General features: G+C 42.3%; 1 protein-coding gene across 1 annotated transcript in view; it reads left to right on the top strand.

Moving 5' to 3' along the window:
• Positions 1 to 17,084, top strand: part of ADAMTSL1 (ADAMTS like 1) — an 898,927-nt gene that overhangs the window by 873,624 nt on the left and 8,219 nt on the right. Inside the window, exons 25-27 of the mRNA XM_012813071.2 lie at positions 11,742 to 11,954; positions 13,548 to 13,728; positions 16,433 to 16,640. Of these exons, the coding sequence (XP_012668525.2) occupies positions 11,742 to 11,954; positions 13,548 to 13,728; positions 16,433 to 16,640 (602 nt within the window). The remainder of the gene's footprint in view (positions 1 to 11,741; positions 11,955 to 13,547; positions 13,729 to 16,432; positions 16,641 to 17,084) is intronic.

The raw sequence follows: 17,084 nt of genomic DNA, 5'->3' as shown, positions 1-17,084 counted from the left end.
AAGGGAGAGCCCGCTATAAACTTTAAGCGACTGAGTGCTTTCCAGTTTTGTAAAATTAAATTAAGGAAAGGACTCCCAGACTGACTACAGCAAGTGCCAAGTTTCATCCCAACACACATCATTTTTATAGTTAAGTTTAACTCAGTGAAAAATACCAGATTATAATGAAAATACTGACAGGCCCTGAGCCAGCTCATGAAGTAATAATGCCGCATCTTTAATATTTTTACACAGCATGTCCTAATCAGCCACAGCTCTCTTTTCCTTTAGATAGCAGTTAAATAAGTGAAAATTCCCAGAGTACTACTTTTTCTCCCCCTCTTGCTGGTTGTATATTCCCACTTTCGAACCATTCTTCCTTTGAACTGCTTTCACTCTGTACAACTGGTTTATCAAGCTCAGCAGCCTTCACCGGAGCTCTGTGGCTGGTGGGGAGGAGAGAAGAGGGGCTGTGCACAGAACTCTCACTTTTGCTCATTAAGGCTAAGGACTCAGGGAAATTAACTCTGGCTGTGCGGCTCTCTCAAGGACTGGCAGCTAATGAGTGCCTGAGTTGGCCAGATCTATGCTACAGAGAAGCCCACAAGTCGAGCTGCTTGCCAAAACTCCTGGTGATTTTCAGCCCTTCAAATCAAAATCCAGTGAGTTATGACCATTTTATTGTGAATTCAGCTGCTTTCAAGACATATGCCTCCAAAGCAGCCCTGTGCCACCACCTTCTGCACAGGGTGCAAGAAAAATGCAAACCAGAGCTGCAGGCCCCCCAGTTTTCTACCCCTATGTCCCTCTCACCTGTCGAGCTCAGGCTAATTCTCCTGAGTCAGGCTATTTAGTGCCAGAAACCAGTGTGAAATCAAGAAACAAAGGTGAAGAAAGTCAGAGAGGTTGATTTGACGTAACAGGGTTGATAAAAAACACCCTGTCCTTGCTGGAGGCTGTTGACTCTGCCATGGTTGGGACAGAATGGTGGGGGGGGGGGCGCTTTGATGCATCCCTTCTGCTGCTTCTCCCCTGCTATCAGCTCATGGGGACATTAGACTCATTGGGAGAGATCTTTGTTAGCATTTAAGATAAGGTCAATCACAAATTTTAAAAGGAGGCAATTTCATATGTAATTTTATTTTCTTAATGGGTACAGTTCCCTCTTTCTAAGCTTCTCTTACAATCCAGTCAATGTGTTTAAAAAATATATATATATGTGTGTGTGTGTGTGGGTGTGTGTGTGTGTATGTATGTAGGTGATTCTAGGGAGAAGGAAACTTCCCACCTGTGTAACTCGTACCTGGCTTTGGCTCAGTTAGAACCACAAGTGGACCTAGGCATGGAGGCCCGAAGGCAATACTTTCTGCCGCTGGTTGAGAGGGGTTGAGAGGGAGGCTTTCTGCCACCACAATTCTAATTGCCTAGGTAGACATCCTAAGCATTGCTTCCTTCCTGTCTTATCTGGGTCTGAGGAGAGAGTGCTGTCTGTGCCTGCTGACTGCTCATCTCCTGGGGCAGCCATTGGGTTTGGAGGATGGAAAGACATTCATGGAGCTGGAGGGAAACTGAGAAAGGAGCTGCCAGCCGCCCTCTCCCCTCACCATGCTGTTAATGCCCTCCGTAAAGCAAAGGGAGGGTGGGAGTGGTTTGTTGTTACATTTGGCCTCTCCACCGGTATGGAATACATTAGCACATGGTCTTTGGTGTCCTTATAAATGGCACACAGAAAGATTGCTCACCTTCAAAAAAATGATTGATACTTCTTTTACTTTAACAAATGAGAAACGTCCGTGACAGAAAGGAACCCTGTTACAAGCCAGGTTTTCTCATTAGTGGTGGAACATGGATAATTATTCACTAGGAACATACACAGTGGGAATTTGGGTTAGATTCCTTATTTTGACTATTACTGTTGGCAGTCCTTAGAGACCACTGTATACACTCAGAGACATGCACATAAATATGTACATCAAAGCTTAGGGGCCTGCACTATATTTGTGCAGAGAAGAATACCAATTCTTCTTGGTACAAAGCAAGTTTTTAAGGAGAATAAACTATGTATGTAGTAAAAAGCATTGAAAGACAGATTAGCAATGGAAAAGGGAGAAGACTGACAGTTTTGTTCATTTACTTTGGTAATAGTTGGCTTATTCTTGGTCTTTCCTTTCTTTTTACTATTGAAAGTAGAGTTTCCTAAGAGTGGTTTCAATCCAAAAGGAATAAGACCAGATTCTGGCCTTCAAGACCCTCTCTACTGTGACTTCCACCTACCATGCCAGCCTCACCTGTGTTCCCCATGTTCCAGCCAAATCAACTAGTCTTTTCCCTCAGCTACACTACAAGTTTTCTCATCTTCGTACCATGGTTCACACTGCTGCTTCTAGACTGCCCTCTCCTTCCTACTGTATAACCCTGGTCTCTAACTATCTTAATCCTAAGTAGCCTCTATATATAATATTTCTTCCATGAGCTCTTCATTATTGGCATAGTTCAATTTCACTATACATTAATTGAAGCGATGTAGATTAGATAGATCTACTTTGCCCCGACAAAGATCTACTTTGCCCCATGGGCTCTTCATTATTGGCAGAGTTCAATTTCACTATACATTAATTTAAGTGATATAGATTAAATAGATCGACTTTGCCCCTGACATGTGGCCACATTAGAGAGGGAAGAGGAGGGAGAGAGAATAATGAGTTTGAGATGATGTTGAGAAATTTGGGAACCTAAAAGCACCTTAAAGATTATCTCCTTGGAAAATAAATGTACCCTAACAATCATCAAATGCTCTCATTCACAAATCAGAAAAGGAAGTCACAGAACCCTATTTAAACTCACTGTTCTAGTTCTTGTTGAGAGCCATGAGTCTATGTAGCTGAACTTAGAGGTAACAACATTATTTTTCAAAACTTCCTACAAAACTGATCTTCAACCTGATATATTTCAGAAGCTTTACAAACATACCTTGGTGATATTGTGGGTCCCAGTATACTGTTATAAAGCAAATAGTGAAATAGAGTCACACATGTGTTTTGGTTTCCCAGTGCATATAAAAGTTATGTATATACTATACTGTATCCATCAAGTGTCCAAGAGCATTACATCTAAACAACGGATACATCTTGATTTTAAAATATTTTATTGCTAATAACAATACTAACAATCATCTGAGCCTTTAGTAAATTGTAATCTTTTTGCTGGTGAAAAGTTTTGCCTCAATGTTGATGGCTACTGACTGATCAGGATGGTGGTTGCTGAAGGTAGGTGGCTGTGGCAATTTCTTGTGGCTCAGTGAGTAGGGCACAACCTATACCAAGGATGGCAGGTTCGAACTCGGCCCCAGCTAAACAAAAAATAGCAGTGTGTTACGGTGGGCTCCTGTGGTTCCAGCTACTCAGGAGGCTGAGGCAACAGAATCGCCTACGCCCTAGAGCTGGAGGTTGCTGTGAGCTGTGATGCCACTGCACTCTACTGAGGGTGACAAAATAAGACTCTGTCTCTTAAAAAAAAGTAGTTGCTGCATCAATTGACATTTTCTTCCATGAACAATTTCTCTGTAGCATGTAATGCTATTTGATATCATCTTCCCTATGGTAGAACTTCTTTCAAAGTCAGAGTCAGTCTTCTCAAACCCTGCCACTACTTTATTAACTAGGTTTACTTAGCATTCCAAATCTTTGGTTACCTTTTCAACAATATTTACAGCATCTTTATCAGTACTAGATTCCATCTCAAGAAACTGCTTCCTTTGCTCATCCCTAAAAAGCGACTCCTCATCTTTTCAAGTTTTATCATGAGAGTAAATCAATTCAGGATCAAACAGGAGGTCTAGGTTGAGTTCTTTGAGATTTCACCATACTTCCAAAAAGGTTATATTAGTTTGCAGTCCCACCAGCAGTATTGGTATTGACACAAAAATAAAGACATAGACATTTGGAATTGAATTGTCCCACCAGCAGTGTAAAAGTGTTTTTTTCTCTCCACATCCATGCCAGCATCTGCAGTTTTGAGATTTTGTGATATAGGCCACTCTCGCTGGGGTTAGATGATATCTCAGGATGGTTTTAATTTGCATTTCTCTAATAATTAGGGATGATGAACATTTTTTCATGTATTTGACAGCCATTTGTCTATCTTCTTTAGAGAAGGTTCTGTTCATCTCTCTTCCCCATTGATGTATGGGATTGTTGGGTTTTTTCTTGTAGATTAATTGAAGTTCTGTATAGATCCTAGTTATTAAGCTTTTGTCTGATTCAAAATATGCAAATATCCTTTCCCACTGGGTAGGCTGTCTATTTGCTTTGGTTGTTGTCTCCTTGGCTGTACAGAAGCTTTTCGGTTTAATTAAATCCCATTTGTTTATTATTGCTATTATTGCTATTGCCATGCAGTCTTCTTCATAAAGTCTTTCCCCAGGCCAATATCTTCCAGTGTTTTTCCTATTCTTTCTTTGAGGATTTTTATCATTTCATGCCTTAAATTTAAGTCCTTTATCCATCTTGAATCAATTTTTGTGAGTGGAGAGAGGTGTGGGTCCAGTTTCAGTCTTTTACATGTGGATATCCAATTCTCCCAGCACCATTTATTGAATAGGGAGTCTTTCCCCCAGTGGATGTTCTTGTTTAGTTTATCGAAGATTAGGTGACCGTAAGTTGTTGGTTTCATTTCCTGGTTTTCTATTCGATTTCAAATGTCTATGTCTCTGTTTTTGTGCCAATACCATGCTGTCTTGACCACTATAGCCTTGTAGTACAGCCTAAAATCTGGTATGGTGATACCCCCAGCTTTGTTTTTATTACTAAGAACTGCCTTAGCTATACAGGGTTTTTTCTGGTTCCATACAAAACACAGAATCATTTTTTCCAAGTCTTGATAATAGGATGTTGGTATTTTAATAGGGATAGTGTTGAATCGGTAGATTGCTCTGGGAACTATAGACATTTTAACAATGTTGATTCTTCCCAGCCAAGAGCATGGTATGTTCTTCCATTTGTTAAAGTCTTCTGCTATTTCCTTTCTTAAGGTTTCATAATTTTCTTTAAAGAGGTCCTTCACCTCTTTTGTTCCTAAGTATTTCATTTTCTTTGGGTCTATGGTGAAGGGAGTTGTATCCTTAATTAACCCCTTATCTTGGCTGTTGTTGATGTATACAAAGGCTACTGACTTGTGGACATTGACTTTATATCCTGAGACATTGCTGTATTTTTTGATGACTTCCAAGAGTTTTGTGGTTGAATCTTTAGGGTTCTCTAAGTATCAGATCATGTCATCAGCAAAGAGGGAGAGTTTGACCTCCTCTGTTCCCATTTGGATGCCCTTTATTTTCTTGTCTTGCCTAATTGTATTGGCTAGAACTTCCAGCGCTGTGTTGAATAGTAATGGTGACAGAGGACAACCTTGTCTGGTTCCAGTTCTGAGAGGAAAAGCTTTCAGTTTTACTCCATTCAGTAAAATATTAGCTTTGGGTTTGTCATGGGTAGCTTCAATCAGTTTAAGAAATGTACCACCTATGCCTATACTCCTCAGTGTTCTAATTACAAAAGGATGCTGGATTTTATCAAATGCTTTTTCTGCATCTGTTGAGAGAATCATATAGTCTTTGGTTTTGCTTTTGTTGATACGGTGAATAACGTTTATGGACTTGCGTATATTAAACCAGCCTTGCATCCTTGGGATGAAACCTACTTGGTCATGATGTATGACTTTTTTCAACCTCCCATTTGATCCTGCAATCCCATTATTGGGCATCTATCCAGAAAGAAAAAAAAAACCCTTCTATTATAATATAAAGACACTTGTACTAAACTGTTTATCGTAGCTCAATTTATAATCACTAAAATGTGGAAACAACCTAGATACCCTTCAACCCAGGAATGGATTGGCAAGCTGTGGTATATGTATACCATGGAATACTATTCAGCCATTTAAAAAAATGGAGATTTTTCAGCATTTGTATTAACCTGGATGGAGGTGGAACACATAATTCTTAGTGAAGTATTACAAGAATAGAGAAGCATGAATCCTATGTATTCAACTTTGATATGAGGTCAATTAATGACAATTAATGACATGGTAGGGCATGGGGGAAGAGGAGAGCAGACAGAGAAAGAGGGAGGGAGTGAGGGAAAGGAATAGAAAAGAAAATAGTGACTAATTCTCACATAAATTGGATTTAATTTTGACCAAGGGCATAATGTGAACAATAATTTTTAATTTAACTTGTTAATATGTCGTTTAGGATATTATATCCTCATTTATGAGTGAAATATGTTTGTAATTTCCCTTTACAATAATATATTTTTTTCCAATTTTAATATCAGGTGTATCCAGATGAAGTTGAATGATTTTGAAGTATTTCTTCGTTTGTTTTTTATTAAAATAAAAGGTGTACATTAATGCAATCATGGGGTACAATGTTCTGGTTTTATATACAATTTGAAATATTTTCATCAAACTGGTTAATATAGCCTTCACGGCATTTTCTTAGTTATCGTGTTAAGACATTTATATTCTACACCTAATAAATTTCACATGTACCCTTATAAGATGCACCATAGGTGTGGTCCCACCAATTACTCCCCCTTCATCCATCTTCCTCCTCCCCTCCCTTTCCCCTTCTTCTTGGGCTATATTTGGGTTATAGCTTTCATAAGAAAGCTATAAATTGGTTTCATAGTAGGGCTGAGTACATTGGATACTTTTTCTTCCATTCTTGGGATACTTGGCTAAGAAGAATATGTTCCAGCTCCATCCCTGTAAGCATGTAAGAGGTAAAATCTCCATCTTTAAGGCTGCATAATATTCCATGGTGTACATATACCATAATTTATTACTCTGTTCATGGATTGATGGGCACTTGGGCTTATTCCATGACTTAGCAATTATGAATTGGCCTGTAATAAATATTCTGGTACAAATATCTTTGTTATAATATGATTTTTGGTCTTCTGGATATATACCTAGTAGAGGAATTGTAGGATTGAATGTCAGGTCTATTTTTAGAGCATGATCTGTTTTTCAAAATTAAAATATTAGTTGTCTATTTTTTGGGACTCTGGAGAAAAAATAAGAAGTTAACTGATGACTACATACTGAACCTCAGAGTCAAAGAATTCTATGATAGACATACTCTTATTTGACAATGTGAATGTTACTTTTTTTGCATTATTATTGCTCAATATTTCATTGCAGCAATTGTCTGATTTCTTTTCTGAATGTATTTACCTTCATTCATTCTTTACGAGGTTTTTGTTTCTAGTCCTTATCTTAAACATTGTTATTTTTATTAATTTTTAAGCCTTTTTAATTTTGTGAAAGCAAAAAGTGGAAACCAAATAAATATGTGTAGAGAGAAATATGTGTAGAGAGAAAATTAAAAAAAAAAAATTCAGTCACATCTTCAGGTGCCATTCATAACTCTAGTTCTCTTACTTTTTCTAACATATGTCTAATTACTTTCTCCACTGAAGTCTTGAACTACCCAAAGTCATTGTGCGGGTTGGAATCAATTTCTTTCAAACTCCTGGTATCAATGTTTTGACATCCTCCCATGAATCACAAATGTTCTGAATGGCATCTAGAATATTGAATCCTATACAGAAAGTTTTTGTTGCCAAGATCCATCAGAAAAATCACTATGGCAGGCACAGCCTTATGAAATGTATTTTGTCAGTAAGGTTTGAATGTCAAAATTATTTTTAGACCCATGAGCTAAAGAATGTATGTTATATTCAAGCATGAAAATAACATGAATCTCCATATATATCTCCATCAGAGCTCTTGGGCAGCCAAGTATATTGTCAATGAAAAGTAATATTTTGAAAGGTCTCTTTCTTCTGAGTAGTGGGTCTCAACAGTGGACTTACAGTGTTTAGTAAACCAAGCTGTAAACAGAGGTACTATCAAATAGGCTTTGTTGTTCTCTTCCTAGAACACAGGCAGAATAGATTTAGCATTGTTCCTTAAGGCACTAGAATTTTCAGAATGTAAGTGGATATTAGCTTCAAGTCACCAGATGCATTAGCCTTAACAAGAAAGTCAACTTGTCCTTTGAAGTTTTGAAGATAGATATTGGCTTCATTATAGCTATGAAAGTCCTAGATGGCGTCATCTTCCAGTAGAAGGCTATTTTATCTACATTGAAAATTTATTGTTTAGTATAGCTGGATTCATCAGTCACCTTAGCTAAGCCTTCTGGATGACTTGCCTCAGCCTCTATGTCCGCAGGTACTGCTTCACCTGGCACTTTTATGTTATGGAGCCAGCTTCTTTCCTTACACCTCATGAACCAATCTCTGCTGGCTTCCAACTTTTCTTCTGCAGCTCTCTCACTTCTCTCATTCTTCATAGAATTGAATAGAGTTAGGGCCTTGCTCTGAATTAGGCTTTGGCTTAAAGGCATACTGTGGCTGGTTTGGTCTTCTATCCAGACCCCTACAACTTTCTACATATCATCAATAAGGCTATTTCACTTTCTTGTTACTCACATGTTCACTGGAGAACTTTCAGTTTTCTTCAAGGATTTTTCCTTTGCATTCATAACTTGGCTAACAGTTTGGCACAAGAGGTCTAGTTTGGGGCCTATCTCAGCTTTCAACATGCCTTCCTTACTAAGCTTACTTATTTCTAGCTTTTGATTTAAAAGGAAAGGCATGCGACTCCTCCATTCTCTTCAACACTTGGAGGCCATTGTCAGGGTATTCATTGGCCTAATTTCAATATTGTTGTGTCTCAGGAAATAGGGAAGCCCTGGAAGAGGGAGCAAAATGTGGGAGTGGTTGTTCAGTGGAGCAGTCAGAACACACATACCATTTATACCTTAAGCTTGCCGTCTTATATGGGCCTAGTTCATGGCATCTCAAAACAATTATAGTAATAACATGAAAGATCACAGATCACTATAACATATAATGATGAAAAAATGTGAAATATAGCAAGAATTGCCACAATATAGCAGAGGCGTGAAGTGAGCACATTTTGTTACGAAATGACTCCAATAGACTTGCTTGATGCGGTATTGCCACAAACCTTCAATTTGTAAAAACACAGCATTTGTGAAGTGTGGTAAAACAAAGCACAGTATAAAGGAAGTGAACCTGCACTAGGAGGGCGGCCCTAGTTGCTGCTGCTTCTGGGTCTTTCACAAGTGGAGTTCCAAGAACTAACTCCACGTGCACGGCAGCCTTCATGCCCACCCTTGGCAGGGTCTCTGCCAGAACCCTCCTTCCAAATAGTCTACTCCTTCCCCCTCACTATACAGTATTAGCTCAGAAATAATGATTTTTAAAAATACTGAAGGAGCAGCTTGGCACCTGTGGCTCAAGTGGCTAAGGTGCCAGTCACATACACATAAGGTGGTGGGTTCGAATTCAGCCCAGGCCCACCAAACAACAATGATGGCTGCAACCAAAAAATAGCTGGGCACTGTGGCGGGTGCCTGTAGTCCCAGCTACTTGGGAGGTAGAGGCAGGAGAATTGCTTGAGCCCAGGAGTTGGAGGTTGCTGTGAGCTGTGATGCCACAGCACTCTACCCAGGGTGACAGCTTGAGGCTCTGTCTCAAAAAAAAAAAATACTGAAGGAGGAAAAAAAGTGAGCAAAAAAGGAAGAAGGTAGCGAGGTGCCTCAGTAAAATGCTGGTGCCCAGCTAAACAAGTAGCAGGTATGGGAGGGAAAAGCACGAGGCAGGAGTCAGATAGAGGGCCCACCACATGACCTCAGAGAAGTCTCCTGATATCCCTAAGCATCAGTTTCCTCTTCTGGTAGTGGGCTACAAGATTTCTAGCAGCCTTTTCTGAGCCAAATACCCTCCCATATTGTATAGATTCTAACAGATCTGCCCCTAGAATAGAAAACAAGCCAACAAGCCTTCTCTCTGTAGGCACCCACACATCCAACATAGGTATCCATCTGTCTTAGTCTGTTCAGGCCAATATAACAAAAATACCATAAACTGGTGGGTTATAAACAAAACAACAAGTTTTTTTTTAACAGTCTAGAGAATGGGTAGTCCAAGATTAGTATCTGTGAAGGCTTGATTGCTCTCTGCTTATACATGGTGACTTCTCAGTGTGTCCTCACATCATGGAATAACCAAGGCAGCTGAGATCTCTTTTATGAAGGCATAGATCCCATTCAGGAGGACAGAGCCTTCATGACCCAGTCAGTTCCCAAAGCCCCTACCTTCTAATACTCTCACTTGGGTGATGAGGCTTGAACATGAATTTTAGAGGGAAATAAACACTTGAACCATAGCACCATCTTTCCATCTTATAGATTTCATCCTTTTCTGCCTTCTATCCCCATTTTATTAGTGTGCTTTTTAAGAATCGCATACCAGCTGGGATCTTCCTAAGACCGTCTTGACGACCTTTACCGTCCCAAGAGCCGTAGATACTACATAGATACATTTCTAACTAAACTGAGAGAAAACCTCCAGTATCTTTAATTTTCAGTGATTTGTTGGGTTTTGAACTTCCAAATAAATTTTCTTTGGAAGGTTAAGTTCGTGGGAGCACAGCAGCAAATTCAGCCAGTTCTCTGAATGTAGAAGAATCTCTAACAGCTGAAGTACATTTATCTGATCAATTCTATACTACAAGTTCTTGGATAGACTAAATATCTCAGTTTAATATTTGGAAATTTTATTGTATCAAAATATGTTTAATGGCTATGTAAAAAACATAATGTAATACATGTACAGTGTAGCCTTGGTGAAGTTTTCTGAAGACAAAGATTCTTAACTTATAGAGAAATAAGATACATGTTTAAAATTGTTTTCCAAATCTCTGTTGAAAAAAATTTTCTTGAAAATCACATAAAGAGGCTCGGCACCTATGGCTCAAGCAGCTAAGGCGCCAGCCACATACACCTAAGGTGGCGGGTTCGAATCCCCAGCCCGGGCCCGCCAAACAACAACGATGGCTGCAACCAAAAAAATGGCCAGGCGTTGTGGCGGCCACCTGTAGTCCCAGCTGCTTGGGAGGCTGAGGCAGGAGACTAGCTTGAGCCTAGGAGTTGGAGGTTGCTATGAGCATGATGCCATGGCACTCTACCCAGGGGGATAGCTTGAGGCTCCGTCTCAAAAAAAAAAAAGAAAATCACATAAAGAGTAAAATGGAGGCAGATATTATATTTTACCACTTACAGTTTGATTCTTAACTATTACTATATAGCATGGTATTATTTTCCTAACATACTGTATTTGAAGGAAAAATTTCTGTTAGAATAAAATTAGCATAGGAACATACTAACATGAACAAACTGTTCAGTGAATGAATATTAGTTACATCATTTATTTTTATTTTTATTGTTGTGGGTTAAGGGTACAAAGAACCAGGTTACACTGCTTGCTTTTGTTAAGTAAAGTCCCTCTTATAATTGTGCCCCACCTCTAAGAGGTGTGTCATACACCTTGAGCCCCCGCCCCTTCCTCCTTCCCTCTCTCCGCTCCCCCCCACCATGTACTAGCTATAATTACATAATCTTTTTAAAGTTGGTAAAGGGACATAAATAGAAATAATCACTCTATGTTCTCCAACAATCATTACTTAATTGAGTGAATAATAGTCGCTCTCCCAGAAGTGATACCATAAACTGGTGGGTTATTCCCTGTTTGCTGGGAATAGCAGACATATTAAAATGCTATAGATAAGGCCACATTTTATATACAGTGTCTGGGCCACAGAGACACTGAAACAATTTTCCAGGAACATGTTCTTTTTAGCTTTACCAGTGGCTTACTCTCCTCTCCTTCTAGGCTGCCCCATCAAAGGTCACCCTGCCCCCAATATCACCTGGTTTCATGGTGGTCAGCCAATTGCCACTGCCACGGGACTGAGGCATCACATCTTGGCAGCTGGACAGATTCTTCAAGTTGCAAACCTTACTGGTGGGTCTCAAGGAGAATTCAGCTGCCTTGCACAGAACGAGGCAGGGACGCTCGTGCAAAAGGCTTCTTTAGTGATCCAAGGTAAGAAACCCATCAGGTTTTGTGTGCTGAACTTACCTAATTTTCTAATGGAAAACAGTGAACTCTGGTCTCCAGTGGTGCCCAGGGCAATGAAACTGCACCACGTTTCCATACGGTGAGACCCTACTTCTGCCAACAGGGCTCTTCACATGAGCCACCAGCCCCAGTCAAACCTGGAAAAGTCAGTGCTACCTTCAAAAATGGGGCCTTCTGTCCATGATGCTGCTGTTGCTTGGGACCAAGGAAACACCACTACATACCAAAGTTTGATGTGCTTCCTTTATGCTGATTTAACTAGTAAAGATCACACACACACATGCACACACAGAGAGAAAGAGTAGGCTGTTTTTTTTTTCCTCTGATTATTTGATTTAAAAAAAAAAAACTCTTGATCTCAATAGGTTAGTTATTACCTCCTGCCTAGAGAGGTGAGGCTGGTGCCAGTGTCTGCTGATGATCCTGAGAAGTCTTCATCTGCAGTCACACGCTGAGGGCTTTCCAGGCACCTTTCCTTTAGTCCTAGAAAGGAGCAGACTGAGAAGCCCACATGGCTCATGCATCAGCCTTCCAGGAAAGCAGGCGGGTCAGAAAGCCTTCGGGCAGGGCCTGGCCTTTGCTGCAGCAAGGAAGTGTTGAGAACGAGCCCAAAACAGAGAGAAGAGGGCAAAAACTGCCTTTTGTAGAAAATATGAGAAAATATGTAGCGCTTTTGAGTTTTCATGGGCTGGTTCTATCTGTGGCCTATGTGTGATGCTTTTAAGGGAAGCAAAATTCCATTACATGTATTCCAAAATGGAAGATGCACGTGGGAAGGGATAGAGTTGGCACAAGAGGGGAGAGATTTTTCTAAGCATGTAAGTTTTCCCCTTCAATGTCCTTCCCCACCATTTGGCTTTCCAGACAGGAAAACAAATGTTCCATTTTCTTGTCAGCCAGCTATTCTCTGCTGAAAACCAGAAGCCACTGCCTATCTGTGAGGCTTTTATTACACGCTGGGCCAATAAGCGCTCAGAATTTACCAGCTCACATTTATTTTCAACAGCTTTCCTACTAGTGAGTCCCAGACCCCCAAATAGAAATACCAAAGACATTGGCATTCTTACTGATGTCATTGTCTCACGTAAATGAGAACTTTCTGGATACGGTTTTTTCGGTGGTGGTGGTAACATTTATGAACGCTAACTTTAATCTTCACTTTTAAATATTATTGTTAAGTATCTCTTTGTAGAAAAATAAGGTGGGGGGAGTACTTTAGCAAGTATGTTTAAAAAGAATAAGGGCTGTGCACTGATTAAGTACTCAGTGTACCGGACACTGCGCTGGGCCCTTTCCTTTCCTTGTGTCCAGCCCTCACAATGACATGATGAGGTGAGGGTTACTGTGCTCATTTTATGGTTGAGCCAGCTGAGGCTCCTGGAGACCATGTGACTTGCTCAAATAGACTGGAAGTGCCACCTATGGAGGGCAAGTCCTTATTTCAGAATGCCTCCTCTCCCTCAGCCCACATGTCCTGCCACCTTGCCATGTTCAGAAGGAAGAGGGAACCCGGGCAGTAATGCTGTCTTCTTTTGTTCTCTGCTGCCCCTCCACAAGATTACTGGTGGTCTGTGGACAGACTGGCAACCTGCTCAGCCTCCTGTGGTCATAGGGGGGTCCAGCAGCCCCGCCTGAGGTGTCTGTTGAACAGCATGGAGGTCAGCCCAGCTCACTGTGCGGGGAAGGTCCGCCCCACCGTACAGCCCGTCGCCTGCAACCGGAGAGACTGCCCTGCTCGGTGAGTGTGGCTGGTGCTGGCTCAGGCCTCCCCACCCAGAAGGACAGACCCTAACCTTTAACCAGGCTGCTGGCCAGCCCTTGCGCAGCACTTCACAGGGAGAGACACAAGCAGGCAGCTGCCCTTTCTTGTAGACACAGGTGAGGCCTCCCCGCCACGCTGAAAGCATCCTTAGCATGAGCTTCTCTCTGCACCTCCTCTTCGGCTCAGCCACCTAATAGCTGTCGGGCTCTCAAGGGCCTGGAAGGGTCTGTTTGGTAAGCAAGAGCATCCCAGGCCCTGGGAAAAGACAACTCCCACCCCCCAGTAATAAACACACTCTGTACGTTCTTTGTAAGAAGGAAATGTGTTTTACAGTGCTGAGAGGACAGATATCCCTGGGCTCTGTCCCCACCCCACCCTCTTTGTCTAGCTTTAAATACCTGCACTGATCAGTACCCCAGTTCAGTTGAAGAAATCTCTTTTCTACAAAGGGTTGCAGCAAATCTCATTCCTGCAGTTGCCTCCTCCTCTGCATTTGGGTTTCTTGTGTAGCCCAGAATGATACCCAGAGTCTCTGCCTCTGGGGTCCTCCTCATACTTTGAGAAGTTGAGTCCTGTGCACCCCCAGTCTTGGGCAGTAACTAGAGGCACAGGCTTGTCACTGGCAGCAGTGTGGCATTCTGAGCCCAAGGGGACTTGGCTGGGCGCTGCAATGCCCCTTTCCCCCCTATCTATCTATAGGACTTGCATACACTTCTTAGGGAACTGCTTTATGCTTTGCCAGCTGAGTCATGAGGAGCAGCTGAAACCAGGAGAGACTCAGTGAAATATGAAACACACTCATTAATATCAGCAGTTTGACTTGCTGACGGGAAGGTTTCCACGGGAATGATTAATGTCCTTTTATACCTTTCCTGAACTGTAACATAGCCCACACCTCTCCTTTCTCAAACCCCCCCACCCCAGCTCCTGAAAAATTGCTGAAATGTATATTTGGAAATAAAAGGTGATTGAAATGCAGGCCTGACATTCACCAGGGATACGGGAGGCTGGAAGCCTGCCCTTGCCACGCTGTGTGAGATGAAGACGAGATCCTTGACATGCCAGAACTTTTTGATTTGATTTGGTGATGGTCGGAGTCAATCAGCTTAATTTACTTCTGCAAATGAAATCATAATGGCTCTGTTTTCTTGGGTTTCAGTGCCCCCAGGAGTTTCAAAACACCTCATGCCTGCTTCCTAAGTGGCTCTGCTCCTGTGGGTTGGAAATACGCACAGTCATCCCTGTCCAGGGGAAAAGAGCAGGGAAGCTGCCACAAAACTAAATAAGTCACAGATTCAGGAAGAATTTGCTCCCCTTGCCTGCTCCAGGCCACTCCTGAAAGCCAGATGTGGCGCCACTTGACGAGGAGGTAGTCGTCGGTTCACCTATGACCAGGTTCCTGCCGGGCTCTTGGGGACACTTTAGCATCTTTCCTTCCACACAAACAAGTATCGCCCTACTCATCGTTCTGAATAGAACTGGGGAAGCCTGCTTTGAGGCAGGTAGCTGCTTCAACCATTCCCAGTTACTTTTTTCTAAAACGTACAAAAGTACTAAAAAGCAAAAAGTTGTTTCTTGCTGCTTGTCCCCAACTGTATTTCTCTTCTTCTTTGATAATGATCCTGGGATGCATACATGCAAAGACAATCGTGTTTGTACATGGACCAGGATTCCAGTGTACTCCCCAGATTATAGCTTGGCTTTACAAGAGAATCTGTTTGTCACAGTCTTGCTCCATCTTAGTTCTGGGGACCCAAATTGTACTTGGAACATAATATTCTGAGAAAAACTATTTCTGTATGCAGCCCTCTAAGAGGTGAAAGACCTACAGACTGTGACTCAGGGAGATGGGAACTGGCTCCAGAAAGCGAAAGTAATGTACGTTTCTGACAAATTAAACAAAATCAATGGAGACGTGGGTTAAGTACGATGTACACTAACTGCTACCAGGTAAAGCTTTGCCTTAAGTGAGACCCAGATTATCTTCTGGGTCAGGAGGTAACAGGTTTGGATCTGATCCAAAAGAAGTTGTTCCTCCTCTGCCACATGCTGGGATGCCTTTAGGAAGTACCAGCACTGCAGTGTGACCATCTGCAATCTCACTGCCTTTGGGCAGCTAAGGCAACTAACTGATCAGAACACCCCTTCAAGATGTACATTTCTGGTCAGTTTCTCAAGTGTATGAATAGCTTAAAACTAGAATAATTTATTCTCTCACTATTTTGGAGGCCAGAAGTCCAAAATCAAGGTGTCAGCAGGGCCACCTCACCTCCAATGGCTCCAGAAGAGAATCTGTTCCTTGCTTTGGTGGCCCCAAAGCATTGGTGGGGCCCAAGCATTCCTGGGCTTGCTTGGTGGCCCAAGCATTCCTGGGCTTCTGGCCACATCACGCCAGCGTCTGCCTGCCTGGTCACATTGCTGCCTCCTCTTCTGGGAATGCAGTGGCCTTCTGACTTCTCCTACAAGATCACTTGTGAAGGCATTTAGGGCCTATGTAGATAATCTAAGAGAATCTCATCTCAAAATCCTTAAGACCCTTTTCCAAATACAATAACATTCACAGGTTCCAGAACCTTGACACAGATATCATTTAGCAGCTCCATGGTGATAGCAGGTAGCAGGACCCTTGTCTCCAAGGCCTGGCCCTGGGGGCTCCACTGAGGCTTTCTCCTATCCCCAGGTGGATGGTGACCTCCTGGTCTGCCTGTACCCGGAGCTGCGGAGGAGGCGTCCAGACCCGCCGGGTGACCTGTCAGAAGCTGAAAGCCTCTGGGATCTCCACCCCTGTGTCCAATGACATGTGTGCCCAACTCACAAAACGGCCCGTGGACACCCAGGCCTGTAACCAGCAGCTGTGTGTGGAGTGGGCCTTCTCTGGCTGGGGTCAGGTGAGGAGCCCGAGAGTGTTATTTGAAGGGAAAATCTACGGGTATGGACCCTGCCCCAGTAGAAAGTAAAATTCCACCGTTGCCACCTTCTCTGTGATACCTGACCTTTCCCATTTCCCTCAGTCATTAACCCTGCCCAGTGTCATCCCTAAAGCCCAGAGTTTCTGATATTCTTCTGTAACCCCAACACATTGCCCACACCAGGGCTCTTCTCCTTTTGATTTCCCTCTACCTTGGGATGGTCTGAGTGCCTCCCTACCGGCTCCCTCACAGACCCCCTCTTCAGAACCCCCATTTCGTCAGGCAGCCTCTTCCCACTGGCTATAATGGGGCTGAAGACCTAGAGTTCTGAGAAGCCCCCTCCGGGGAGGGCAGTGTTGTTCTGGGTCAAGGGGTCTTAGCTGGACTTCACAGTCACAATCCCTGAGTCAACTCTTTTTAAAA

This window comes from Otolemur garnettii, unplaced genomic scaffold (genome assembly GCF_000181295.1).
Source record: "Otolemur garnettii isolate 467f Iridium unplaced genomic scaffold, OtoGar3 scaffold00006, whole genome shotgun sequence".
NCBI classification, from domain to species: Eukaryota; Metazoa; Chordata; class Mammalia; order Primates; family Galagidae; genus Otolemur; species Otolemur garnettii.
This window is presented reverse-complemented; position numbering and strand designations above follow the sequence as displayed.